This window comes from Martes martes (assembly GCF_963455335.1).
Source record: "Martes martes genome assembly, chromosome: 14".
Taxonomy (NCBI): Eukaryota; Metazoa; Chordata; class Mammalia; order Carnivora; family Mustelidae; genus Martes; species Martes martes.
This window is the reverse complement of record NC_137902.1, coordinates 80798406-80820589: the sequence shown is the minus strand read 5'-3', so window position 1 is coordinate 80820589 and position 22184 is coordinate 80798406. Positions and strand designations below refer to the sequence as shown.

The 22184-nt window shown below is 43.2% G+C and overlaps 1 protein-coding gene across 3 annotated transcripts in view; it reads left to right on the top strand.

The window, feature by feature from the left end:
- The window catches only part of TAF5L (TATA-box binding protein associated factor 5 like), a 30024-nt gene extending 9797 nt beyond the window's left edge, over window positions 1-20227 (top strand). For 2 of the 3 annotated variants that reach the window (XM_080823611.1, XM_080823612.1), the window contains exons 2-5: window positions 474-618; window positions 3168-3272; window positions 10764-11488; window positions 17640-20227. In XM_080823611.1, the coding sequence (XP_080679737.1) occupies window positions 477-618; window positions 3168-3272; window positions 10764-11488; window positions 17640-18437 (1770 nt within the window). In that variant the 5' untranslated portion in view covers window positions 474-476 and the 3' untranslated portion in view covers window positions 18438-20227. Of the gene's footprint in view, window positions 1-473; window positions 619-3167; window positions 3273-10763; window positions 11489-17639 lie in introns of those variants that run through there. The other variant, XM_080823613.1, reaches the window with a different exon arrangement.
- Window positions 20228-22184: the final 1957 nt, after the last annotated feature.

The window sequence follows — 22184 nt, the reverse complement described above, 5'->3', positions numbered from 1 at the left end:
CATCCTTGTATCCGGTTTCTGAGTTTCTCAGGTCTTTGATTTTCATATCGCCTCCTGCGTGCTTTTTTTGGCCAGCTCACTGCCGATCAACACCTCTCTCCCGGAGTCAGGAGAAGTGAAAGGCTCCAGAACCAACCTGGTCCTGTTGGCTCGTTGTAACCAGCTCTAATGAAAAGTTCCACCAGAAGGATGGAAGTCGTGGTGTTAAATGAAGTTTGGGGGGTGGTCCGTGCGGTTTTAGTCTCCATAATATTCCTATGTCCCACAATTGAACTTGACCGTATCACAATTGAGAAACTAGATACGTGAGAGAGTGCCTCAGGTTAGGAACTAAGACACTTGGCTTTGCGTCTTAACTAGGTCACTGAACTAGCCACGTCTTTCTCTACTCCTTACTTGACCCGTGACCCATGAGTCCTGGCCGGGTTGGGTCATCTCCCACGTGGCTTAGCGTTCTGTGGTTCCCCCCGAAGGTCATGAAACGAGTGCGCACCGAGCAGATTCAGATGGCAGTGTCCTGCTACCTCAAACGCCGGCAGTACGTGGACTCCGACGGTCCCCTGAAGCAAGGACTGCGGCTGTCACAGACTGCTGAGGAGATGGCGGCCAACCTCACAGGTAACACGGGGGGCCCTCCGGGGGGCAGGCTGGAGCAGAACTCGGGCAGAGGTCCGGGAGAAGTTACTCGCCCTTCTCTTCTGGAGAGGCCAGCACCACCTGGTGGCGCCGGCCCTCAGAGATGCTATCTTTCCTTCAAAGCCACTTCTAGAAGCCTCCTGTCGTAACCCATCCTGCCTTGGAATTCTCTGCTTTTCTCTGTATCTGATGTTATGCGCAGCTTTTCCCCACTGTGAGCTAGTATGCTACAAACCCGGAGGGCCTGGGTTTCCATCATGTCCCTCCCTGGGGCCCGGAGCCTTGCCCACAGAAGTCAGGTTTGCTGGGTGAACAGTACTTTGGGATCAGTGGTCGGAAAGATTGCCATGCTAGATATGTTCCTGAGGTTTTTAAGATTTGTTTCTGGCCTTTGTTTTGAAATCAGATTCTTTTTTAGAAAAATGCGTCTTAAATCTATTTAGAACAGCAAATAGTTATTACTTAGCTATGTTGTGAGTTCAGTTTTTACGTGATATAATTTTTTTCTGTTGGATCTGGGTACTGGAGACTTTGCCAAAAAACAGATGGCCGCAGTGCTTGTCGGGTGACTGGGAGCTGCTTTAATGGCTGTACGTGGAGTTCAACATCACAGCGCTTTCTCCAGCTCGGCCCTGGTTCCTCTTACCTGCTCTGACTGGACTCTTCTCTCTCTCTCATTCCTGTACTTCCTTCTGCTCTTCTAAGTATCCGTGATGGTTCCAGCCCCCATACTGGTAGCAGCAGCTCCCTCTGCTCCCTCTTATTGTCTTCAGGGTCATGAACCCAGACCCTTCACACTCTAAGGGTGTATTGCCATTGCCATTGCCATAGGAAAAGAATGATGGGACAGTAAAAACTGAGGATGTCCTCAAAGGTGCTTCCTGACTCCCCCTGCGACAGTAGAAGTAGCCCAGTCAGGCATCTGCCTTCTTATTCCTTTTTTTGGGGTGGGGGAAGATTTTTTATTGATTTATTTGAAAGAGAGACACACAGAGAGAGAGGGAACACAAGCAGGGGGAGTAGGAGAGGGAGAAGCAGGCCTTCTGCCCAGCGGGGAGCCCGATGTGGGCCTTGATCCCAGGACCTCGGGATCATGACCTGAGCTGAAGGCAGACGCACGTCTTCCTGCTTCAGGGTGTTGCTCTGAGTTCTCACAGGGCTCACTGACTTCTCAGCCGCATCCCCGCTTTCTATACACGTTATGTTGTGGCTACCTCAGTCCTGCGACGTTATTTTCATTCCTACATCCATATTCTGTCTTCTGAAATGTGTTAATGTTTCATCCAGATTATTAAAGATGGCTTCCTCGTCCCCAGCCTCCTTTCCCCCATGCCCCCTTACCCCCACAGAAAGGGTAAGGGAATGTTATTTTTCTTTTTAGAAAGCATAAACTCACAGAATGGACACGAAGCGCGTGTTAACATACTGTATATCTGAATATCGACACTCCTGCCTTCTTCCCCACGTCCCGCTCCCTAGAACACTAGTGGCTAGTCACAAATCCGTCAGGAAGGTGATTACAGGTTCTTCCCTGGTGACTCTGACCTGCCCGAGAGAGAAGACCTCTAAAGACATTGACATTGGGAAATGGCCCATGCAGGTCATGCCGGGTGATAAACACACGGAGTTTCCATCAGCTCTGTAGTACCTCAACTTCAGCCACTTAAGAACCTAACGTACTCACCGTGAGGAGGAGAGGTGGCAGAATCAGCGAGAAGCAACTTGAGTGAAGCAAACAGCCAAGAGAAGAAAACTTCAAAAATACCATCATTGATAGCCTTGAGACAAGAAGAAAATGCTGTTTTTAAAGAAACAAAGAACATTGGGAGAATAGCAACAAATGTGGTAAATTTAAGTAAATGGTAGTAAAGATGAGAAATCCGTAGAAAGCTTGAAAGTTGAGGAAGCAGATCAGTTCAGGGATCTAATCTTGCCATGGTAGGGGTCCCAGGACATGTGCCTGATTCAGTCGGTAGAGCGTGTGACTCTTGATCTCCGGTTGTGAGTTTGAGCCCCACATTGGGCCTAGAGCTTTCTTGAAGAAGAAGAAGAAAGAGAAATAGTAGGGGTCCCTGAGAGAGAAAACAGCGAACCAACAAATGTCTCAGAACCAAGAGACATGAATTTTTGTTGAAAGGGCCTGCCTAAGTGTCCATGGAAATAGACCTAAGTGTCCTTGAAAATAGACCCACAACGATTCACATAATTGTAGGATGTCAAAACATGGGGTCAGATGCTTTCCAGCATGTCCCTCATGAGCTTACGTACATGTCCTCTCTCGTTCAACTTACTCCTGTGCTTTATACCTTTTCATTCCCCACTGTCATTTCATCTTGGGTATCAGGAAGGAGAGGAGATACGTATCATCACTCGGCCGTATTTAACTAGAAGCCCCACCATATTTTGAAAGTCTACTGAAATGTCCATTGCTACTGATGCATATACTTAACACCGTCTTCCATCCATCTTGCCACATCCTGGGTTAATAATTGTGTTTCCCATCCCCACCTTATGTATCTTTTCCTCCTCAGTCCAATCAGAATCCGGTTGTGCCAACATAGTGTCTGCAGCCCCTTGCCAGGCAGAGCCCCAGCAGTATGAAGTACAGTTTGGACGACTACGGAATTTTCTCACTGGTAAGTGCTCAGCACTAAGAACTTCCTCTCATCGAGAAGGAATCATGCAAGTTTCCCTCAGAACCTACTAGATTCCAGGTCTGGTGTACTGAGTGCAGATTCGAAGGTAGTTGAGCACAGTACTCGCATTCAATCCATTGGAACTCCTAAGAGAGTTAAGTCAGTTAAAGTTGGCGAGGGCTAGGGCTCCCGGTGTTTTGTCCGCAGAATGCCCACAGCTTGCATTGAAGTAGTGAAAGTTAAATCAGCCATGTAGAGAAACATCCTTAAATGCAGAGAATTTGAAATGTACATTGAAATTGCTATTAATAATATAGTACATCTCAAAATGACCTTTTCCTCTTATTTCCCAAAGTGTGAGACACTAGTCCTCATGAATCAGCAAGACAAAAAAATTAGTAGTAGTTTAGTCCGGTTTGTGGCTGGGGTAATGACCACAAAAACACAAAATCAGTAGATAGGGGTTCCAGTCATTTCTACTATCTCATTGTATGACTTTTTAAATGAATCGCTTAAAAAAACCGAGTTGTTTAGCATCTCTGGGGCCCTGGTTTCTTCCCTGGTGAAATAAGGCGATTCAAAGGTACAAGCAAGTGATTTCATCCAGGTCTGGGATAGCGGATTATAATTTCAATGTTGGAAAGATTATTGCAGTGAGGGAGATCATGTTGATTCAGATTATTAATCAAAGTCCTTTGTTGAGTGCTTTCTTCATACAAAACACCTTGAAGTGTAAGAAATACAAAACTTTCTGTGCCCTCAAAGGGTTGAGAGTAATTAGCAGGTATTGGTTAGTGGTAAATTGTAGTTAAAACACTTTGAGTTTATTTCATTTTTCCTTTTTTATTTGAAAAAATCCTCAGCGTAATAATAAGTTTTAATGGTAAAGATGTATGTGAGACACACACGCGCACACACACACACACATACACACAAAGATGCATATAAGGCAATCAGTGTATAAACCACAGTAATATACTCAGTTTTATATCACTTAAGGTTGTCCTGATTTTACGTGACCTTCATAATGATCTGAATTTTTAAAAGGAAAAATTCCATGTTTTCTGTACTCTAGAGAAAATGGCCAAAATGTTACAAGAAATAATGGTTACAAAATAAAACCATAGAGAGGGTTATCTTATCCACCTCAGAGTTACTGGAGTGATGGAATTCATATAAATTGTTATAAAAATGAAAAAATCATGAAGCTTAAAGGTTTAGCAGAAAGAGTCTATTATATTTAAACTGAAAAGAAGGAAGTTCCATTAAGATCCTCATATGATATGAATGTTAAATATCTCAGAACAGTGATCAGCTGCTTTCCATCTCCAGTAAGGATAAAAAAAGAAAAATTGAATTTATGGGAAATCTTTCATTCAGAGGTAAGCAAGAACTTGAAGATAACGCATTATGTAATCACTGGCATTGGTTTTTGAGGCTTTAGGCAGTTTTTTTTTTAAATTTTAAAATTTTTATCTTTAGATCTTTAGAAATCTTTAAGAAGGCATTTTATTCTGTTTTTAAAATATAACCATGTTTATTTCCCCATGATCGATTCTTCTCTGCATGCTAGTGTTGAGGAAGCCGGTGTAAGAAGGAATGCCTGGCTTCTCCCACCCTTCCTCTCTCATTCACTCCGCCGGTGTTTTATGTCAGGCACTGACTGTTTGCAGGGCTGGATGTTGCAATAGAGCATATTGATGCGGAGCCTGCTGCCTAATGAGGGAAACGGACAAAAGCATAAAGCCCCAGTGTTATCATAGTAGTGATGCCCTCCATGTACTTGTGCCATGAGTTGGCTCTTGTCATAGGCATGACTGACTTTCATTACGAATGACACCCATGACTGTAGTGACATACCAGTTTTTGTTTATATTTTTTTATTTTTTTTAAGATTTTATTTATTTATTTAACATAGAGACTCAGTAGGCAGAGAGGCAGACAGGGGGGTGGGAGGGAGCAGGCTCCTGCCGAGCAGAGAGCCCAATGTGGGGCTCGATCCCAGGACCCTGAGATCATGACCTGAGCCAAAGGCAGAGGCCTAACCCACTGAGCCACCTAGGTACCCCTTATATTTTTTTAATCAGTGAAGCATAGTTATCATAAAATAGACTCATTGGAATAATTTATTACAGAACTGTGATTACTTTTCACAATGAAGAATTAATACATTTAATTGATTACTGATGTGATTTATCCTGGTGCAAAGTTTTCTGCTTAAATTTATTTCTTTAGGGGGCACCTGGATGGCTTCCTGCTCCACAGGGAGTCTGCTTCTCCCTTTCTCTCTGCCCCTGTCCCTGCTCATGCACGCTGTCTCTAAAATAAATTTTTAAAAAATCTTTAAAAAAATTTTTATTTCTTTGGGCTCTTGCCATTTTTCTTGAATATTTACTGAAACTCTTATTGTAGAATAGCTGTTGACTCCTCGTGTCTTTATGATGCCAGTTTTTTCCTAATATGTGGTACTTTCTTTAGTCTTCTCTCATAATTTCCTCCCCTCAGAACTTCAGATTTCAATGAATGGTGATCTATTAATCTTCTCCTTTGTCTTGTTTCAAAACTGAGGAAGTTGTCTGCTATAATTCTTTAATCCGCTGGGCCCAGGTTATTTGGAGGGGTAAATAAATATTTTGTGGGGTTTTTTTATTTGGGTTTTTTTTTAAATTTTTTATTTGATTGATTGATATTTTAGCAAGGTTTATTGAGTGATAGCAAAGTGGTAGCCCAAAGCTCCCGAGGAGGGAGGGGACCCAAAAAGGTTGCCCTGTTTTTGTGTTTTTACAGACTGCTTTTCCTGGATTATTTTTCCCTATCCTCAGGCCTCTGAAGAGCAGTCAGCCAAGTCAAATGAACAAGATTTCCTGAGCACCAAGATAAAGTGTAAGATACAGTCATTAATCTAAATAGGGAGCCATCCTAACATAAGAAGGCTAGAAGTAAAATTTTTAAATAAAGTTCAAATACGATGGAAGAGTTTTCATAGGCCAGGATGAGATCCGTGCTGAAGTTTGTACGAGAGGAACTGTGGAATGAAAGGGGAACATGGTTTGGATGGAGTATCAGAGAAGGCCCTACTGAGTTTCAGGAGGAGGTGGAATTTAAGTTAGTGTTTGGGTTGGATTTCAGTAAACTGGGGAAGAGAAGCAGGAAGATTCGCGGTATGCAGGAGCGGCGAAGGAAATGCCTTGTTGAGAATAGGGTTTTCAGATCGGAGATAAAGCAGCCGCACCAGAGCCAGGTTGAGGAGCGACCTGACCATCAGGCCTAGGAGACAAGTCTGAAAGCAGTGGGATGACCAGGAGGCCGGCCCAAAGCCCACTGCAGTACTGGAAAAGCGAGCTGGAAAGGACCACAGCTCAGCAGTGCTGTGCCCGTGGAACCCAGGTCTTGACTGTGTACTTAAAATTCCCAAGGGAGACTCTCCACGGCTCAGGATTAAAGGAGGAAGAGTTGAGGATGACTTGGGCTCTGAGACAAATGGGGGCTTAAGCTACATTGAGCAGAAATAAATTAGGTTGTTTTTTACATCATTATGGTGGTGCTCTTTTACTGTATTGCTTGCAGTAGGAAATTGGAGGCTAGTATTTAAGAGAAAGATAGAGACTTGTGATAAAGAACTCAGTTATCAGCTTCATGGAGGCACAAATGCCAGTTTTAGGAGATAAATCTCAAAGGAAGATACGAGAAAAATAAGAGCATCTCGGGCTGTAGTACCTTATGTTTGTCTTTCCTCTGTAAGTTATCTGTGGGTGAGAGATTCTGTGAGCTCACCTGTTGCTCTGGGCTCTTTTCTTCAGGAGGTATAGTAGGAAGAGCATAGACTTTGGAATCAAGCTGGGCGTGAGTCTGTGACCCTCGGACACTACAGTAGATGTCAGGTGTCTGGATCACAGGAAACACACGCTCAGTGTTCGTCCTTGAAACAAAGTGAGTATTTGAGGGATGAGAAGAGGAAAAAGGGCCCCAAAGGGAGGGAGGTAAAGAGTCGAGCTGGGTAGTGACGTTTCAGAACAAAAGACAGGGGCGTGAGGTCAGTGGGGTCAACCCTACAGAGACAGGCAGGAGAACAAGGACTGCCAAGCTTGGTTTCCATTTAACGTAGTGTCCTTTTCACTACTAATTTCTGCAGACTCTGTGAAAAACTTCCTCTTACACCACCAGCAGAGTGTGGCACTAAGTCGGAGTTCGTTACCTAGTCGGTGGCTGGATGGATAGAAGGAAGGAAAAGCGCACTTTTCAGAGGACATTTTACTTTTGAAATCAGAAAAAAATGTATTTCAAGCAAATACGCTTTCAGTAAAATATAAAACATATGTTACGATTTCAAGGAAACGAGATTAAAAATGAGAATTAAGTCTTATGTGAGTCTTTGTTCCACATAATGAATATGTTGATCAAAATTTTATTTTATACCTGATATGCTGTTCTCTTCAGACAAGAGAGAACAATTAAACAATTTTGAAACTGAGCTGAAACAATAGTGAGTTACAGTAAGTTTTAAAGTAATGCAGCCCTATCTCTTGGTGGCTGGGTTGCTTTTTTTTTGTTTTGGGGTTTTTTTTCCTAGACTTATTAAACTAAAATGCCTCTTATTTTGAAAAAGAAGCCTAAAACTAAGATTTTAAGGAATTACAAACAATCCTTCATTGTGTAATTGGTAAGGGTTGAGTTTTGGGGTTTTTGGTTTTTTTCATTAGTATTTTGGGGAAAAATTTTTTCCAGAGGTCTTCCAAAGAATTATAGCATTTAAGGAAATACCAAAATCTGAATTAGTCAGGATCCTCCGTAGAAACAGAACCAATAAGATGTATTAACAGAAAGAGATATTTTAAGGAATTGGCTCATGCACTTATGGAAACTAGCAAGTCCAAAATCTGCAAGACAGGAAGGCAGGCTGGAGACCCAGGGAAGAGCTGCAACTCAAACCCAAAATCAATCTGCTGTCAGAATTCCCTCTTCTGGGGACGTCAGCCTTTGTTCTCAGAAGGCCTTCAGCTGATTGGACAAGGCTCACCCACATTATGGAGGGTAATCTGCTTTCCTCAAAGTCTGCTGACTTAACTTAATCTCATCTAAAAAATACCTTCACGGGAGCATTTAGATACTTTAACCAAGTATCTGGGCACTGTGGCCCAGCCAAGATGACACAGAATGAACCACCCCCAAGTCTACCCCCAGTTCAATTTGGTACCCATATCTATCCCCTTAAACCATACTTAATCTCCAGATAACAATTAACAAGGTCTTTAATCCACCTAACATGGTATAGCTCCCCTGGGTACAACCAAAAAGGCACGAATCCCTTCCCCAGAAGAGAAAGCAAAGCCCTGAGGTGATTCACTCTTCTCCTTGATATCCTGTAACTCAAATACTGTGGTGTAGCATTAACAACACTTAAGTACTCTGATACAAAGTTAGGGTAACTTATGTACCTGATAAGGGAACAAGAGGGAAGGAAACAAAGATAGGTGTAAATAAATACACACACATATTCATAACAAAATAGAGAGGGTAACTTAAATAGTCTTCGTTTCTGTAACTGGTCACATACTTCATAGCTGGTTTTTAGCTACTTTCTTCCACTACCCATTCTGCATTTTCTTTGCCTTCAGCAAACACCTCAGCCGGTCCTGGTTCTTTACTGGATAGGATGACCCAAACCTCATTTCTTTCTTTCTTTCTTTTCCTTTTTTCTTTTTTTTTTTTTCCTAAACCTCATTTCTGATGAGTCTTAGGCCGTTATTGGTCCTATCTGGATTCGATTTTTATAGCTTTCCATTAACCTTAACCACAGGGCAGAGTGATACAAAGAGATGCCCTGGGGGATCTCCTTTAGTGCAGACATACTCCTCCTTACCTCTACTGTGGACTAGCAGTCCAATGTCCCCTCAGTAGTCAGGATCAGTCACCCCAGCCAGCACCGTAACTCCCTTCTTGGCCTATTAAAGACACGAGGAGCCCAAAGTGGCCAGGTAACAGTCTTAAGTTTATTGGAATCATCATTGTAATTTAAGTTCATTTTCTAAATATGTCTTTGAGTAGGGACACATTTATTCTAAAATACACATATTATGCAATTAATTCACCTGTGATAAAGTGAAGTAGAGTAGGCAGAGATAGCATGCTGGGGTCATTTATCATCAAATTGGGGAGGCAAGATTCCCTAATGTAATGTTCCTGATTTTAAGCCATAGATTGATTCTTTTTCATGAAGGAAAAAAAAAAAAAAGCTAGCAGAAGTACTAAGTGCTGACTTAAAGCATTTTGATATTAATTTACTTAAATATGCACAAACGTTATGCAAGATATAAAATGTTTATGGTTACTGTATTTCTGTATGAAACCGAAACTCACTTACAAGTAAAGTACAAGCAAAACCACAAAAGCAATAAAGTTCAAATTAACAGCAAGTGAATATAACGGATAGATTTTGCCAGAACTCGCCTGCTGCTCCCCAGGGGCATGGGGCCAGTCCCGACGGCTGTGACACAGCCTCGTCTGTCTTCAGCTTCCCAAGGCGCTTGCGCCCTGCGTCGGTCCTGCTGCCCCCGCTCGCCTCCGGTGGAGTGGCTGCGGGACCTCTGCGCCATCACAGCTCCCCCGCCCTCACGTACTTGGGCGTCACATACACCTCTGTGCTTTTCTCACTCGCCTGTGGCACCTAAAGCTGGGCACTTCGGGACATCCTCAGTCACGTAGTCGCATGGTGTTCAAGCCTCAAATCAGTAAACGGCTTAGTCTTAATGACATGAAGGTGTCTCATTTGTAATTATCACTGCAAAAGAGTAGTTTTACTTTTTAGCCGACCTAATCAAAATTATTACACTGGCAGATACAGAACAGTTTTGGGTGAGTGTTGTCATCTTAGTGTTAGGGCGTGCCAGCCTGGGTAGCTAGGCATGTCCATGAACTCACTAAAATAAGTACTCCGATAATCCTGTTGGATGATGGAGGCCAAAAGTAATCACAAAACAAAATAGAGCACTAAAATCGTATGTCAGTCCTTGCTTCATGGCCAGCTGGATAATTATGAATATGACTTTGTTCATTGTTTTTAGAAATTATCCAACCAAAAAGTTTCTGTGAAGAACTCACAGTCTCCCAAGAATATAACTACAGACCCTCGGGGGTCTGTGCCTCCCAATCTGAGAAACACTAATGTGTTGGGGAGAAAACCGTGAACCTTGAAGACCTGGGGACAAGCCGTGAAGTGTTGGGAGAACTTAGGCAAGTCACTTGCCCTCTCTGGGCATCAAATTCCCGATTCGTGGCCGACTTCCGGGCCAGGTTTGCTGGACTTCAGAGTCCCTGCTCTTCCTTCTTCGGTCAAAAGGCTTGGATTTTGAGTTTCCATAATTTTATGTTGGGCTTCTCTTTCAATCAGCAGTCCTGACCAGAACATGTTGTGCGATGGCGGGCTCCCCAGGAGGGCCACATTGTTCTTTGAAATTATGCCGACGATAAAGCCCTCACTTTTTTCTGTTATAGATTCTGATTCCCAGCATAGCCACGAAGTGATGCCTCTCCTCTATCCTCTCTTTGTCTACCTCCATCTCAACCTGGTCCAGAATAGTCCGAAGAGCACAGTGGAAAGTTTTTACAGCCGCTTCCACGGAATGTTCCTGCAGAACGCCAGCCAGAAGGATGTCGTTGAGCAGCTGCAGACCACTCAAACCATCCAGGACATCCTGTCTAACTTCAAGCTTCGAGCATTCCTAGATAACAAGTACGTGGTCCGTCTCCAGGAAGACAGCTACGACTACCTTATCCGCTACCTCCAAAGTGACAACAACACCGCCCTGTGCAAAGTCCTCACCTTACATATCCATCTTGACGTGCAGCCCGCCAAGAGGACAGATTACCAGCTCTACGCCAGCGGCAGCTCCTCTCGGAGCGAGGGCAGCGGCCTCGAGCCCACCGACATGCCCGCCCCTATTCTGCAGAACGAGGCTGCCCTGGAGGTCTTGCAGGAGAGCATTAAGCGCGTCAAGGATGGCCCTCCCTCCCTCACCACCATCTGTTTCTATGCCTTCTATAACACAGAGCAGCTGTTGAACACTGCAGAAATCTCCGCGGACAGCAAGCTGCTTGCTGCGGGGTTTGACAACTCCTGTATAAAACTGTGGAGTTTACGATCCAAGAAGTTAAAATCAGAACCCCATCCAGTAGACGTGTCCCGCATCCACTTGGCTTGTGACATTCTGGAGGAGGAGGTATGAATATCATTTTTCTTCCCTACACCCGCCTTACTAATTTGCTTAGAATTCTTACCAAACATGACAGCTCTTGTGGAGAATGGACTTCATTACTTCCTCCATCGTATAGCTAAGGCCAGACTAATACCCATGTAACCTGTAACCGCTGAATTCCTGCTCGTGCCTAACCTTGGAAGAGATGAAAACTATGTTTAACAGCATTAACTGAACATTATTAATGATTGGTCGGTATTTATTACTGTCTGAACATGGATAACACTGCTAAGCCTAATTAAAGCCCTTTAGCTAATATTAAGATTTACAGTAAGAGTGTGTGTGTGTGTCTGTGTGTGTGTGGTGTATGTGTGTGTACATTTATGCAAATATTAACAATTAGAAGTAGGATTACTGGGTCAAAGGATCTGCATTCTAAATTGTGATGAATATTGTCACTTGCCAGTCTAACCAACAGTAACGAGAACACTTTTTGCTCTTCCCCTCACCAGCACGGGGTGTTACCGGCCTGAGGCCAGGGCACGTCCTCTGGCTTCATGTGCTCCAGGGTGTTCCCCAGCCCCATTTTGAAAAGTGCACAGGAAGTATAGTTGCTGTTTTATCCATCATTCAGTGTAATGATTTGGGGTGGTTACTGAAAAGGGCAGGCCGACCGGCCTGCGTTTCGGGTCACAAACTTGCACAAAGAGAGAGAAAATTGAACTTCGCAGAGTTTTAACTTCGCCTGCAAGTGGCCCCACAAAAGCTGAGAGCTAGAATATTTTTTGTCATCTCACCACTGAAATTCAGGTAGCTCTGCCTCAGGTTACTTTCAATGGAAAATTATTTGCACGGGGTAGAGAAATTAAGGAGTCAAAACAAAACAAAACAAAACAAAAAAAAACCCCAACATTCAAGTTAATTTCCACAGGTGACAAGGATACCAAGAATATTAGATGCACAAAATAAGCCCTTTTTTCTGATTCTTGTTCTCTTAGTCACCTTCCAGTTAGCATGGTCTTTGAATTTTTGTTTCTTGCAACTCAGACGATATAATTAGAGGAGTTTGTTGTGATGAGTAAAAGGCCTACATTCCAATGTACACACTTTGATTTCTAGGATTTTATAGTATCCTCCAAAATTTTTTTATTGCACATGTATTTGAGTTTTAAAATTTGTTTTCCTAGGAGATAATTCTAGCCCGTTGAGCATTCTTCACATACAACTGAAGGATGCTGCCATCATTCATTTACAACTTTCTGTAAATACAAGGAAAAATATTTTTCCACTGACTTTATTCCACCGACATTGTGTTTGGAGATTATTCTCAGCATTACAAATTAATATAAAGGGAGATAGCAAAGACAGAAAGGTAGATACAAAGAGGGAAAGAACGTTAGACTAAAAAAATGTTTAAGATTCTACCGTGGCTACCATTGAAAGCTCTGTGACTTACTCTGTGAAGATTTCCGGACTTTGGAAGGTATGCATTTGAAGACCCAGAAGTAAAGAATGACATGATGGATTCCAGGAAGTGAGAGAAATTCAAGCAGGCTAGAGTTGGGAGGGCTTACATAGGGAGCAGCTCGGCACAGGCTGTACTCGGAATTATGGTGGCCTGAGCTAGGGGAGTGGCAGCAGGAAGAGAGCACAGGGACCGATGTGACAAGAGCTCTGGGGGAGGTGCGGTTCCACTCCAAAAGAAGATACTTTGTTTAAGTATCTTCCTGATGTAGTCCGGGTGGTCCACATTGAAAGTACTGTAGATTCTGCTACAGTATAAAGGTCCTGCTTTCCTTGTGAACAGACTTTTGTTTCATTTTAGAACTAAAGTTGCGATCTTCTCATGTTGTCTAGGAGTTTCCTGTTTGGGATTTCTACATCCCCCACCCGTTTTGTCATAGCAGTTTACAAAAGTTTTTGTTGTTGATGGGGTTTCGGGGGGGGGGGGTGGTTTTTGGTTTTGGACGGTGTTCTTTGGGTTTTTTGATTTCGGGTTTTTTTGGTGGGGGTGGGGGGGGTGTAGTTGTTGTTCCTGACAAGGAACATTTTGGGGAAAAGCAAGGTAAAAATCAGTTCTGGTAGTTAGTTTTTAATATTTCTTCAATAAGAACATGGACTTTTTGTTTTCCTTATAGAATTCACAATTAAAATAGAAACTCTTAGTGCAAAGGTCACAAATTCATATACCTGTAGAATCCAAGGAGGCAGCTGTAAACATTTAAAGCTCCCTGAATCAAAGAGATGGTAGGAAGTATGAAACCGCATGAAAACCCAACTAAAAAGCCAGTTTGCAACCTCTACCTTAACCTTTGTGAAGGAATAGCGGCTGCATAAATTAGTGGATAAAATGTTTTACTAGCGGGTATTTAAAATATTGACCAGACCCACCGATTCCATTTCTAGGTACATACCCAAAGGCATTGAAAACATCAGTCCCCACAAAAACTTGTACATGAATGCTCATAACATCATTATTCATAATTGCCAAAAAGTGGGAGCAGCCCAAGTGTCAGCCAGCTGATTAAGAGATAAACAAAATGGGATATATCCATGTAATAGAATATTGTTCTGCCGTAGAAAGGAGTGCATCTACATGAGATATGCTGTGTTGTGGATGAGCCTTGTAAACATTGTGCTGACTAAATAAAAGAAGCCAGTCACAAAGGCCCTCATGCTATATGATTCCATTTCTAGGAAATATCCAGAATAGGCATATCCATAGAAACAGAAAGCAGATTGATGGTGGCCGGGGGCTGGGGACAGGGAAATAGGCAGTGACTAATGGGTAAAAAGTTCTTTTTTGAGGTGATGAAAATGTTCTGTGGTAGAGAATGGTGATAGTTGCACAACTCTGTGAGTATACTAAAAGCCATTGAATTATACTTCCTAAAAGAGTGAATTTTATAGTACATGAATTATATCTCCATTTTAGAAAGTCAAAAACAGTGATCAAAAGCTTCTGTGAGGGCATAAAATTTTCTCTCTTTATTAAGCCAAATAAAACTGGATCTACAGCACTGCCCTATAGCTTCTGATATATGCAACTTAAAGATATTTCTAGATTAACCTTTGAAATGCTATTAACTGGCATAGCAGTGCCCTCCTCCTGCTAGGACCAGTAGCCCCCATCCTGTCTGAGACCCTCCGTCCTCTGTTCCACACTAAATGCAGTTGGAAATGAAGTCCAACTTTTACCCTCGTTGATTGGTAACTATGTATTTTTAATATGTGAGCAACATGGCAAAACCACAGATACCAAATCAAGGATTTGCTCTTCGTTTCAGGTATGTGTACACGACCACCCTCATCACTGCCTGCCTCCCGCCCTCCTAGGCCAGCACTACAGCACCAGTATTGGGTTCATGCACTGGCTAGTGAGCCTTCCCCCAGTCCAGCAGTCTTTAAGTTTCAAAAGAAAGAAGTCAGTGTTGTATAATATTCAGTTCTGTGATTTGTCTATAAAACGGTCATGTAGGTCTGTGCTGGCCTAGAGGAATATAATGTGAGCCATGTTTGTAACTTTGATTTTTCTAGTAGCCACATGGAAAAAGTAAAAAGAAATAGTCAATTAATTTTAACAATGTATTTTATGCAATCCAGTATGGCCAAAATATTATTTCAACGTGTAAGCAATATTAAAAGATTATTAATGAAATCTGTTACATTCTCCTTTTTTGTCCTCAGTCTTGGAAATCTGGTGTGTTTTACACTTACAGCACATGTTCAGCTCAGCTAGCCAATAGCCGCCTTTTCTAGTTCAGGCCACCGTCATCTCTCCCAGAGAGAGCAACCCCCCACTTGCTTCCAAGTCTTAACCCAGCCCCAAGCCCAGCCAGATTTAATTTCTTTCAGTTCCATTGGAAGCTAATGTTGGGAGAATAGCCCAAGGCTACATTTCAGACCCCAAAAAGTACCCTGGAGCTGAGCTGAGGCACTCTGAACCCCTTAGTCCAGGAGCAGACATCCGTAACAAGTCTGAGATTTTTAGGGCCTCCATGGGTCTAAAGCAGGGCTTAGCAAACTATGGCACAGGGGTACAGAGGATAATGTTTGAAAGTCTTTTTATACTTATTTTTCTTATTATTTTTAAATTTCTTTATGCATGTTATATAATGTACATAGTACGATTTATCATGACACGAATATACTTGACAAATTAAAAATTCGTGTTTGGGATGCATGCCCATTACTCGAGGGTGTTCAGTCAGTTGTAGGGAATTTGGGGTTTTGCCCTGTGAGCATGGAAGGAAGGAAAGAGAGAATCTGGGGCTGGGCATGTGTGAATCAGCTGCTTGTTCAGAGTTTTAGCTCTGTGCTGAGGCCCTTGTGGGACTGGGTTGAGCCACAGAAGAAAATGTGGCTGGGTTATTTTAAGCTGTGGTCCTGGCAAAGAGCTGATAGCGATAGCCAGCACGAATGCTCTGGTTTCCCCATCTCCTGGTCCATAGAGTCCACCAGGCACTTGTCCATGTGCTCAAGACAGTCATCAAGACCCCTGGGAAGTGCCAGCTTGACTCCCGGCACACCCCCCCTCGTCCCGTCTCTGAGCACGCCGTTTAGGTCCCCACTAAGGAGCTGAAGACCCTCTTCCCTAACTTCCTGCTCCAAACGAAGACCACTTAAGCCTCAGAGATGGTAACGTGCCCTTTAATCCACCACTCACTTCCAAAGGGTCTCGGTGTAATTCATCTGGGGTCGTTTTTTGCTCCCACAGTTTTTATATAAACTTTCTGGTGTACAGCAGTGAGTCATCCTTGAAATTTTGAAGTGTTGTCGTAACCTCTTTTGAAAGGAAAATTACTAATATTCTTGGTAACACGCGGTAGAACGTTAAGCTCCCAAATGCTTATGTATTTTTAATGTTGAGTGTCTGGAATAGCCATTTTGAATATTCATGGACATCAGTGTTTATTTTCTCTTAACTTTTTCTGAAATCTGTACACATTGAAGGCGTTTGTTTTATTTTGAATTTAATAGTTTTCAAATGGGAGTTAAAAAGATGCGATTTTCCTGTACAGGAACTTAAGGCCCACAGACATATTTATATCTCAGCTAACAAAGCCGATTGGTTCAGGACTCTCCTTACTCCTCCTCCTTCTGGCATTTAATGAAAACCTATTTTAATTTGTGAATTCTTGGGTAGAGACAGCTGTAGTGTTAAGGAGCTTGTCTGGGAGGGAATGAAGGGAAAACGGATTTTGAACAGAGATACTGTCCTTGTGGGGAAGAGGGTGAGGAAGGGGGACTCCCTCCCTCGGTACCATGAGGGGTTGTCTTCTTTTCTGTCCCCACACATGGGAATTTAGTTCCAAGAATCCCATGAGTCACTCGGCTTGTTTAAAGCCATTCTGAACCCATGCCTCGCTTGGGAAAATGTTTGAGACCCTCCAGAAAGTCAGAGTTTTAAAACTTCATCTTTTTTTCTTTTTGGACACTGGCAGTTTATGCCTGGTCACAAGGTGTGAGTGTTGCTTACTGATAACTGCACCTTTCTGGTCTGCTGTTTGTTCTGATATGTCCAGGCTTTATTTTGGCTAACCTCCTACAATAGTTTCGTGTAAATTTGAAAGTGAGACCATGTCTACCTTCATCACTGACCCCACTCATGGGCGTAATGAACGTGCCAGAAATTTTCTTAGTGGAGTCGAAAACAGAGAGCAATGTGGCTTAGAAAGCAGCTAAAACCAGCAGATGAGGACAGGCCCACAGAATAAAAGAATCTGAGAACTTAATGTAAACTCAGCAGTAAATCTTCCCAAATGATGTCTGTCAGGATTAACAGTGGAAGACCATGGGCGATCTTTGAAGCAGCCTTGGAAACCTGTTCCGCCCAGCCTGACAGCAAGGTCCACAGTTGTTACCATGTAACGATAGCTTGGCATTTGTGTACTTTTAATTTGATTGAGTCTTAGCTACAAGATGGACTTGAGGAAGACAATTTGTAAGTTGCATGAGACTTTGTGTTTCGTTGTGCAATTGTGAGTTGTTTTCCTGGGGTCGCCCTTAAGGACAAGACCACTGTCATCTACTGGGCAGAGGCTATTTCCCAAGTAGTGGCTTTTTTTTTCTTTCTTTTTCTTTTTGCTGGACTGTTTGGTTTTCATGGCAGACCACTAAACATGTCTCCCTTGTGTGTCTCTCTGCCACCTGCCCCTTCCCCCACTGTCCCCAGGATGATGAGGATGACAATGCGGGCACAGAAATGAAGATCCTCCGGGGACACTGTGGACCAGTATACAGCACAAGGTTCCTTGCAGACAGCTCAGGGTTGCTCTCTTGTTCTGAAGACATGTCCATTAGGTACTGGGACCTCGGCAGTTTCACCAACACTGTGTTGTACCAAGGACATGCCTACCCTGTGTGGGACCTGGACATTAGCCCATATAGCCTGTACTTTGCCAGCGGGTCCCATGACCGCACCGCAAGGCTGTGGTCATTTGATCGGACGTACCCGCTGAGAATATATGCCGGACACCTGGCAGATGTGGACTGTGTCAAATTCCACCCTAATTCAAACTACTTAGCCACGGGCTCGACCGACAAGACTGTCCGGCTGTGGAGCGCTCAACAGGGCAACTCAGTGAGGCTCTTCACGGGCCACCGCGGCCCCGTGCTCTCTCTTGCCTTCTCTCCCAACGGTAAGTACTTGGCATCAGCCGGCGAGGACCAGCGGCTGAAGCTATGGGACTTGGCCTCTGGGACCCTTTATAAAGAACTGAGGGGCCACACGGACAATATCACCAGCCTCACCTTCAGCCCAGACAGCAGCCTGATCGCGTCCGCGTCCATGGACAACTCCGTGCGCGTCTGGGACATCAGGAACACGCACTGCAGTGCACCTGCCGACGGCTCCTCGGGCGAACTCGTGGGCGTGTACACCGGGCAGATGAGCAACGTGCTGAGCGTGCAGTTCATGGCCTGCAACCTCCTTCTAGTGACTGGAATCACACAAGAAAATCAGGAACATTAAATTTTTTTTTTTTAATCTTTGTTGTAAGGGACTGGGGCAGTCGTGGAAAGCCTCCAGGCTGCCAGTCTTAGGACACATCGAGATCGAATCACTGACTGACTGTGAAAGACTCCCTGCTTCTCCCCCCCACCCCCTGCTCCCCCCGCCCCCCGCCTCCATCCCATGCAGACATCCTGAGCTCGTCACCCCTTCGCTCGCTGCCCCCCCCATAATGTCGAAGGACCGGAGGGGGAAGGTGCTGTGATTGGACGTGAGACGGAGAAGGAAGAGGCTCCGGAGGTCAGATTGCGAGTTCCTACAAAGATCCCGCCCATGTCCTCGTGTGAGCACCTTCGTGTCTCTGTCTCATTTTCCCGCGCGTAAGAGATGCTGCTTACCTCGCCGCCGGGTGCTGTGTTTGGGTCCGAGGATGGTTGTAGGGCACCCTTACGAGGAGTGGTGCCACCTGCTCACGGCTGCTCCGTCGGCGGGTGCAGGGGGATCTTTACTGGTGTAGGAAGGCGGGGCTGGGAACTAGGACCGGGGGCGGGGATCATCCTGGCAAAAAGTCTCTCCTTTTCCGTAATTACAGAGAACCAGGATTTTTTATTATTATAATTATAATTATTATTATTATTGAGAAGAGGAAACCTAGCACTGGCAGAGGGGCCTTCTCTGCTCTCATCTTTCAGGTTTTACTCCTGGCACTGGCTGTGATACTTGGAATCTTGAGGTTCAGGGAATTCAGAGAATTGGGTAGCACAGTGTTTGGGGAGAAAGGGAAACTTTCTGGGTGATGGATGGATCACTCTGGCTGACGTGTCTAGAAGTGGGGCAAGGGGGGGGAGGGTTGGTTTGAGAAAGTCCTGGGCTCCCGTAGTGATGGTGGGAGAGGAAGAGGTTCCTCACGGCTGCACTTGTATGAACAGTTCTCTCCCCCAAAAGGACAGATGGTGGTAAAGAAATGAAAAGGATTGGAAGCGATAAGTCAAAAGATAGAATTAGAAGATGTGAAATTTCCAAATGCCCGTTTATTTGGAGGTGTGAGGCTCTCTCAACGTCTTTTCCTCCTGCCATCATTTGCTCCCACCTCCTGCATTGCAATAGCGGTTTAACGAACACTTTGTGAAACAAATCCTAAGTACACACGCACGCATCCAAAACTGTGCTTTGAGGATAAAGCGAGTTCAAATTCGTGGAAAAAAGGATTAAATATTTCTGTTTTCTGAAAAGAGTTATTTTGTATTTTGTTTTCTATTAAAATGTATTTAGTTTCCAAAAAAAGAAAAAAAAAGTGTTGTCATCTCATTTAAACCGTGAGGACAGGTGGGTGTGTGGCCTCTCCTGGGGTGACGTGCAGCCCACCTCTCTTGGGGATAATAGCCGATCGTGTGGGCCAGACTGGCCCCAACTCAAGGGCATTTCCACCTGTTCCTGTGTTCTGTTCGGCTTACTTTGAATTGTGATTCCTCTTGGCATTCACAGGAATTATTGGTAACATTTACTACTGTTTATACATCCAAGATTGGCAGTTGCCAACAGGAGACAACATATATTTTACCATCTAGACTAATTTGGGAAGATCCACTTCCAGTTTTCTTTAATGATCCCCATTATAAAATTTCTAAGGGGCTTAAGAACTCTGCTATGTAATTAGCTTAAACTATTTCTCAAACAATTCCAGATAAAAGACTCGTTCAAAAATTTAAATGATGCCAGAATTTTTTAAATGTACTGTGAAACAAAATTTCCTGGCAAGAACACCAAGGATTATGAGGAAATTAAAGGAAGACTCTAGAATTCTATCCCCCCCCCCCAAAAAAAAACAAACTTTTTTTAGTTGAGCCTTAGGTACTGATTAATAGGAAATGTTTCTCATTCATAAAAACTGATGTATTTGAAATATTGTAAGAAGGATCCATTTAGTGCCTCAGCCAGCTTTCCCTTCCATGTAGTGTGCAGGGAAGAAGCCCAGATAGAATTCAAATGTGTTCTTACCTACAATAAGTGACCTCTTAGGTTAAATTGTCTGGTATATTGCTAGAACCAATAAAATCCCTAAATTGGGCCGAATCATTCTCAGAAGTGAAAATACCACTGATCATGGATGATTTGGAAAGGCTTTGTGTTTGTTTTTTAATGCAAAATCTTTTTTGATTAAACACAAAAATGTATTAGGTTGCTCGGTCTTCAAATGACTGATCATGTATATACCTTGTCATTTGAATTCAACCTCTTAATGTTCTGCATGTTTGACCTCTTTTATTGAACTAACTTTAGTGTGGGATAATTTGACTTTACAGAACGCCCCTCACAACGCTCCCAGAATCTTAGAACTATCATAAGGGGTACATATGTACGTTTATGGCCACAAGGATGCATAAGAACACACTCTTAAGGTTGCTGTCTTGCGTTTTATTTTCTCTTCAGAGCAAGTCTGTTAGGCGGACAGGGCTGGTGATACTACCATTTTGTAGATGAGATAGCCAAAGCCCAGAGAAGCTCTACTACCTATACACAACGTGGAACGGTCCCATAGCTTGGATGTGTTACTTAGAAGCTCTATATTCAGTATCCTCAAGTTCTAGCTGAAGGATACAGCCCTGACGATAGAAAAACCTTTTTTTTTTATTTTAAAGATTTTATTTATTTATTTATTTGACAGAGTTTGAGTACAAGTAGGGGGAGCGGCAGGCAGAGGGAGAGAGAAGCAGGCTCCATGCTGAGCAGGGAGCCCGATGCGGGGCTCGATCCCAGGACTCTGGGATCATGACCTGAGCCAAAGGCAGACACTTAACTATGGAGCCACCCAGGCGCTCCAGAAAAACCTTTTTTTGGGGGGGAAAAAAAAACAACCTCCAAAAAGGAAATATGAATATATAACATATATATATAGTGCTTACTATCTACCAGAAATCATTCCATGAGCTTTATGAAAATTAACTTTTTTATCTCCATAACAACCCTGTGAGATAAACGCCATTTTGTCTGCATTTTGAAGATGAGGATTCTAAGGCCCTGTTGGAGTAAGTCACTTTGCCAGAGGGTCACAGAGCTCGTAAACGATGAAGCCAGAATGTCCATCTGGGAAGTGTGGCTCCAGAGTTCATGCCCTCCCCCAGGCTCTCGTCTCCCCTCATTCCCACAATACCAGGTAAAGAGTGGCCTGAGGTTACTAGTAATTAAATGTTCCTGGCAATAGTTATAAGACTCACGCTTCCCTTTGCCAGATAAGTCAGCAGCATCTAGCAGGATCAGAAACTGGCAGTGAGAACAAACTTAAACAATATATGACTAAAAGAAACTTGAAAATATTCAGTTATTATGAACCACAATGATAAGTCTCTGCAATGTATATATGGTGCAGGAAAAAAAGCAAAAACAAAAACAAAACAGAAAAAAACCTCTTAAAATTTTGTAGGCTGATAGGCTCAGAAAAACCTGACTATAATCTCAATGTAGCAGTATGCTGGCCAAAAGAAAGAACATTGAGACAAAGGAAAGGAAGAAATAGAAATGAAATGGGAATCAATTCGAAATTTTTATATTCAAGATCCAGCTTCTAAGGATAGCTGTGATTACTAGCTTTTCATTTGTTTTATTCATATATTAAAAATGTCTTGGTTGTATAAAAAAATCCATTGAATATGTAGGCTTCTAATTTTGCTATTACCCAGATTGGTATTTAAATACATGGATTAAAAGATTAGTCTGTACTTCAACTTGTCTTTCAGTTGCATGTTTTAGAAAAGTGTCTGTTATATCTAT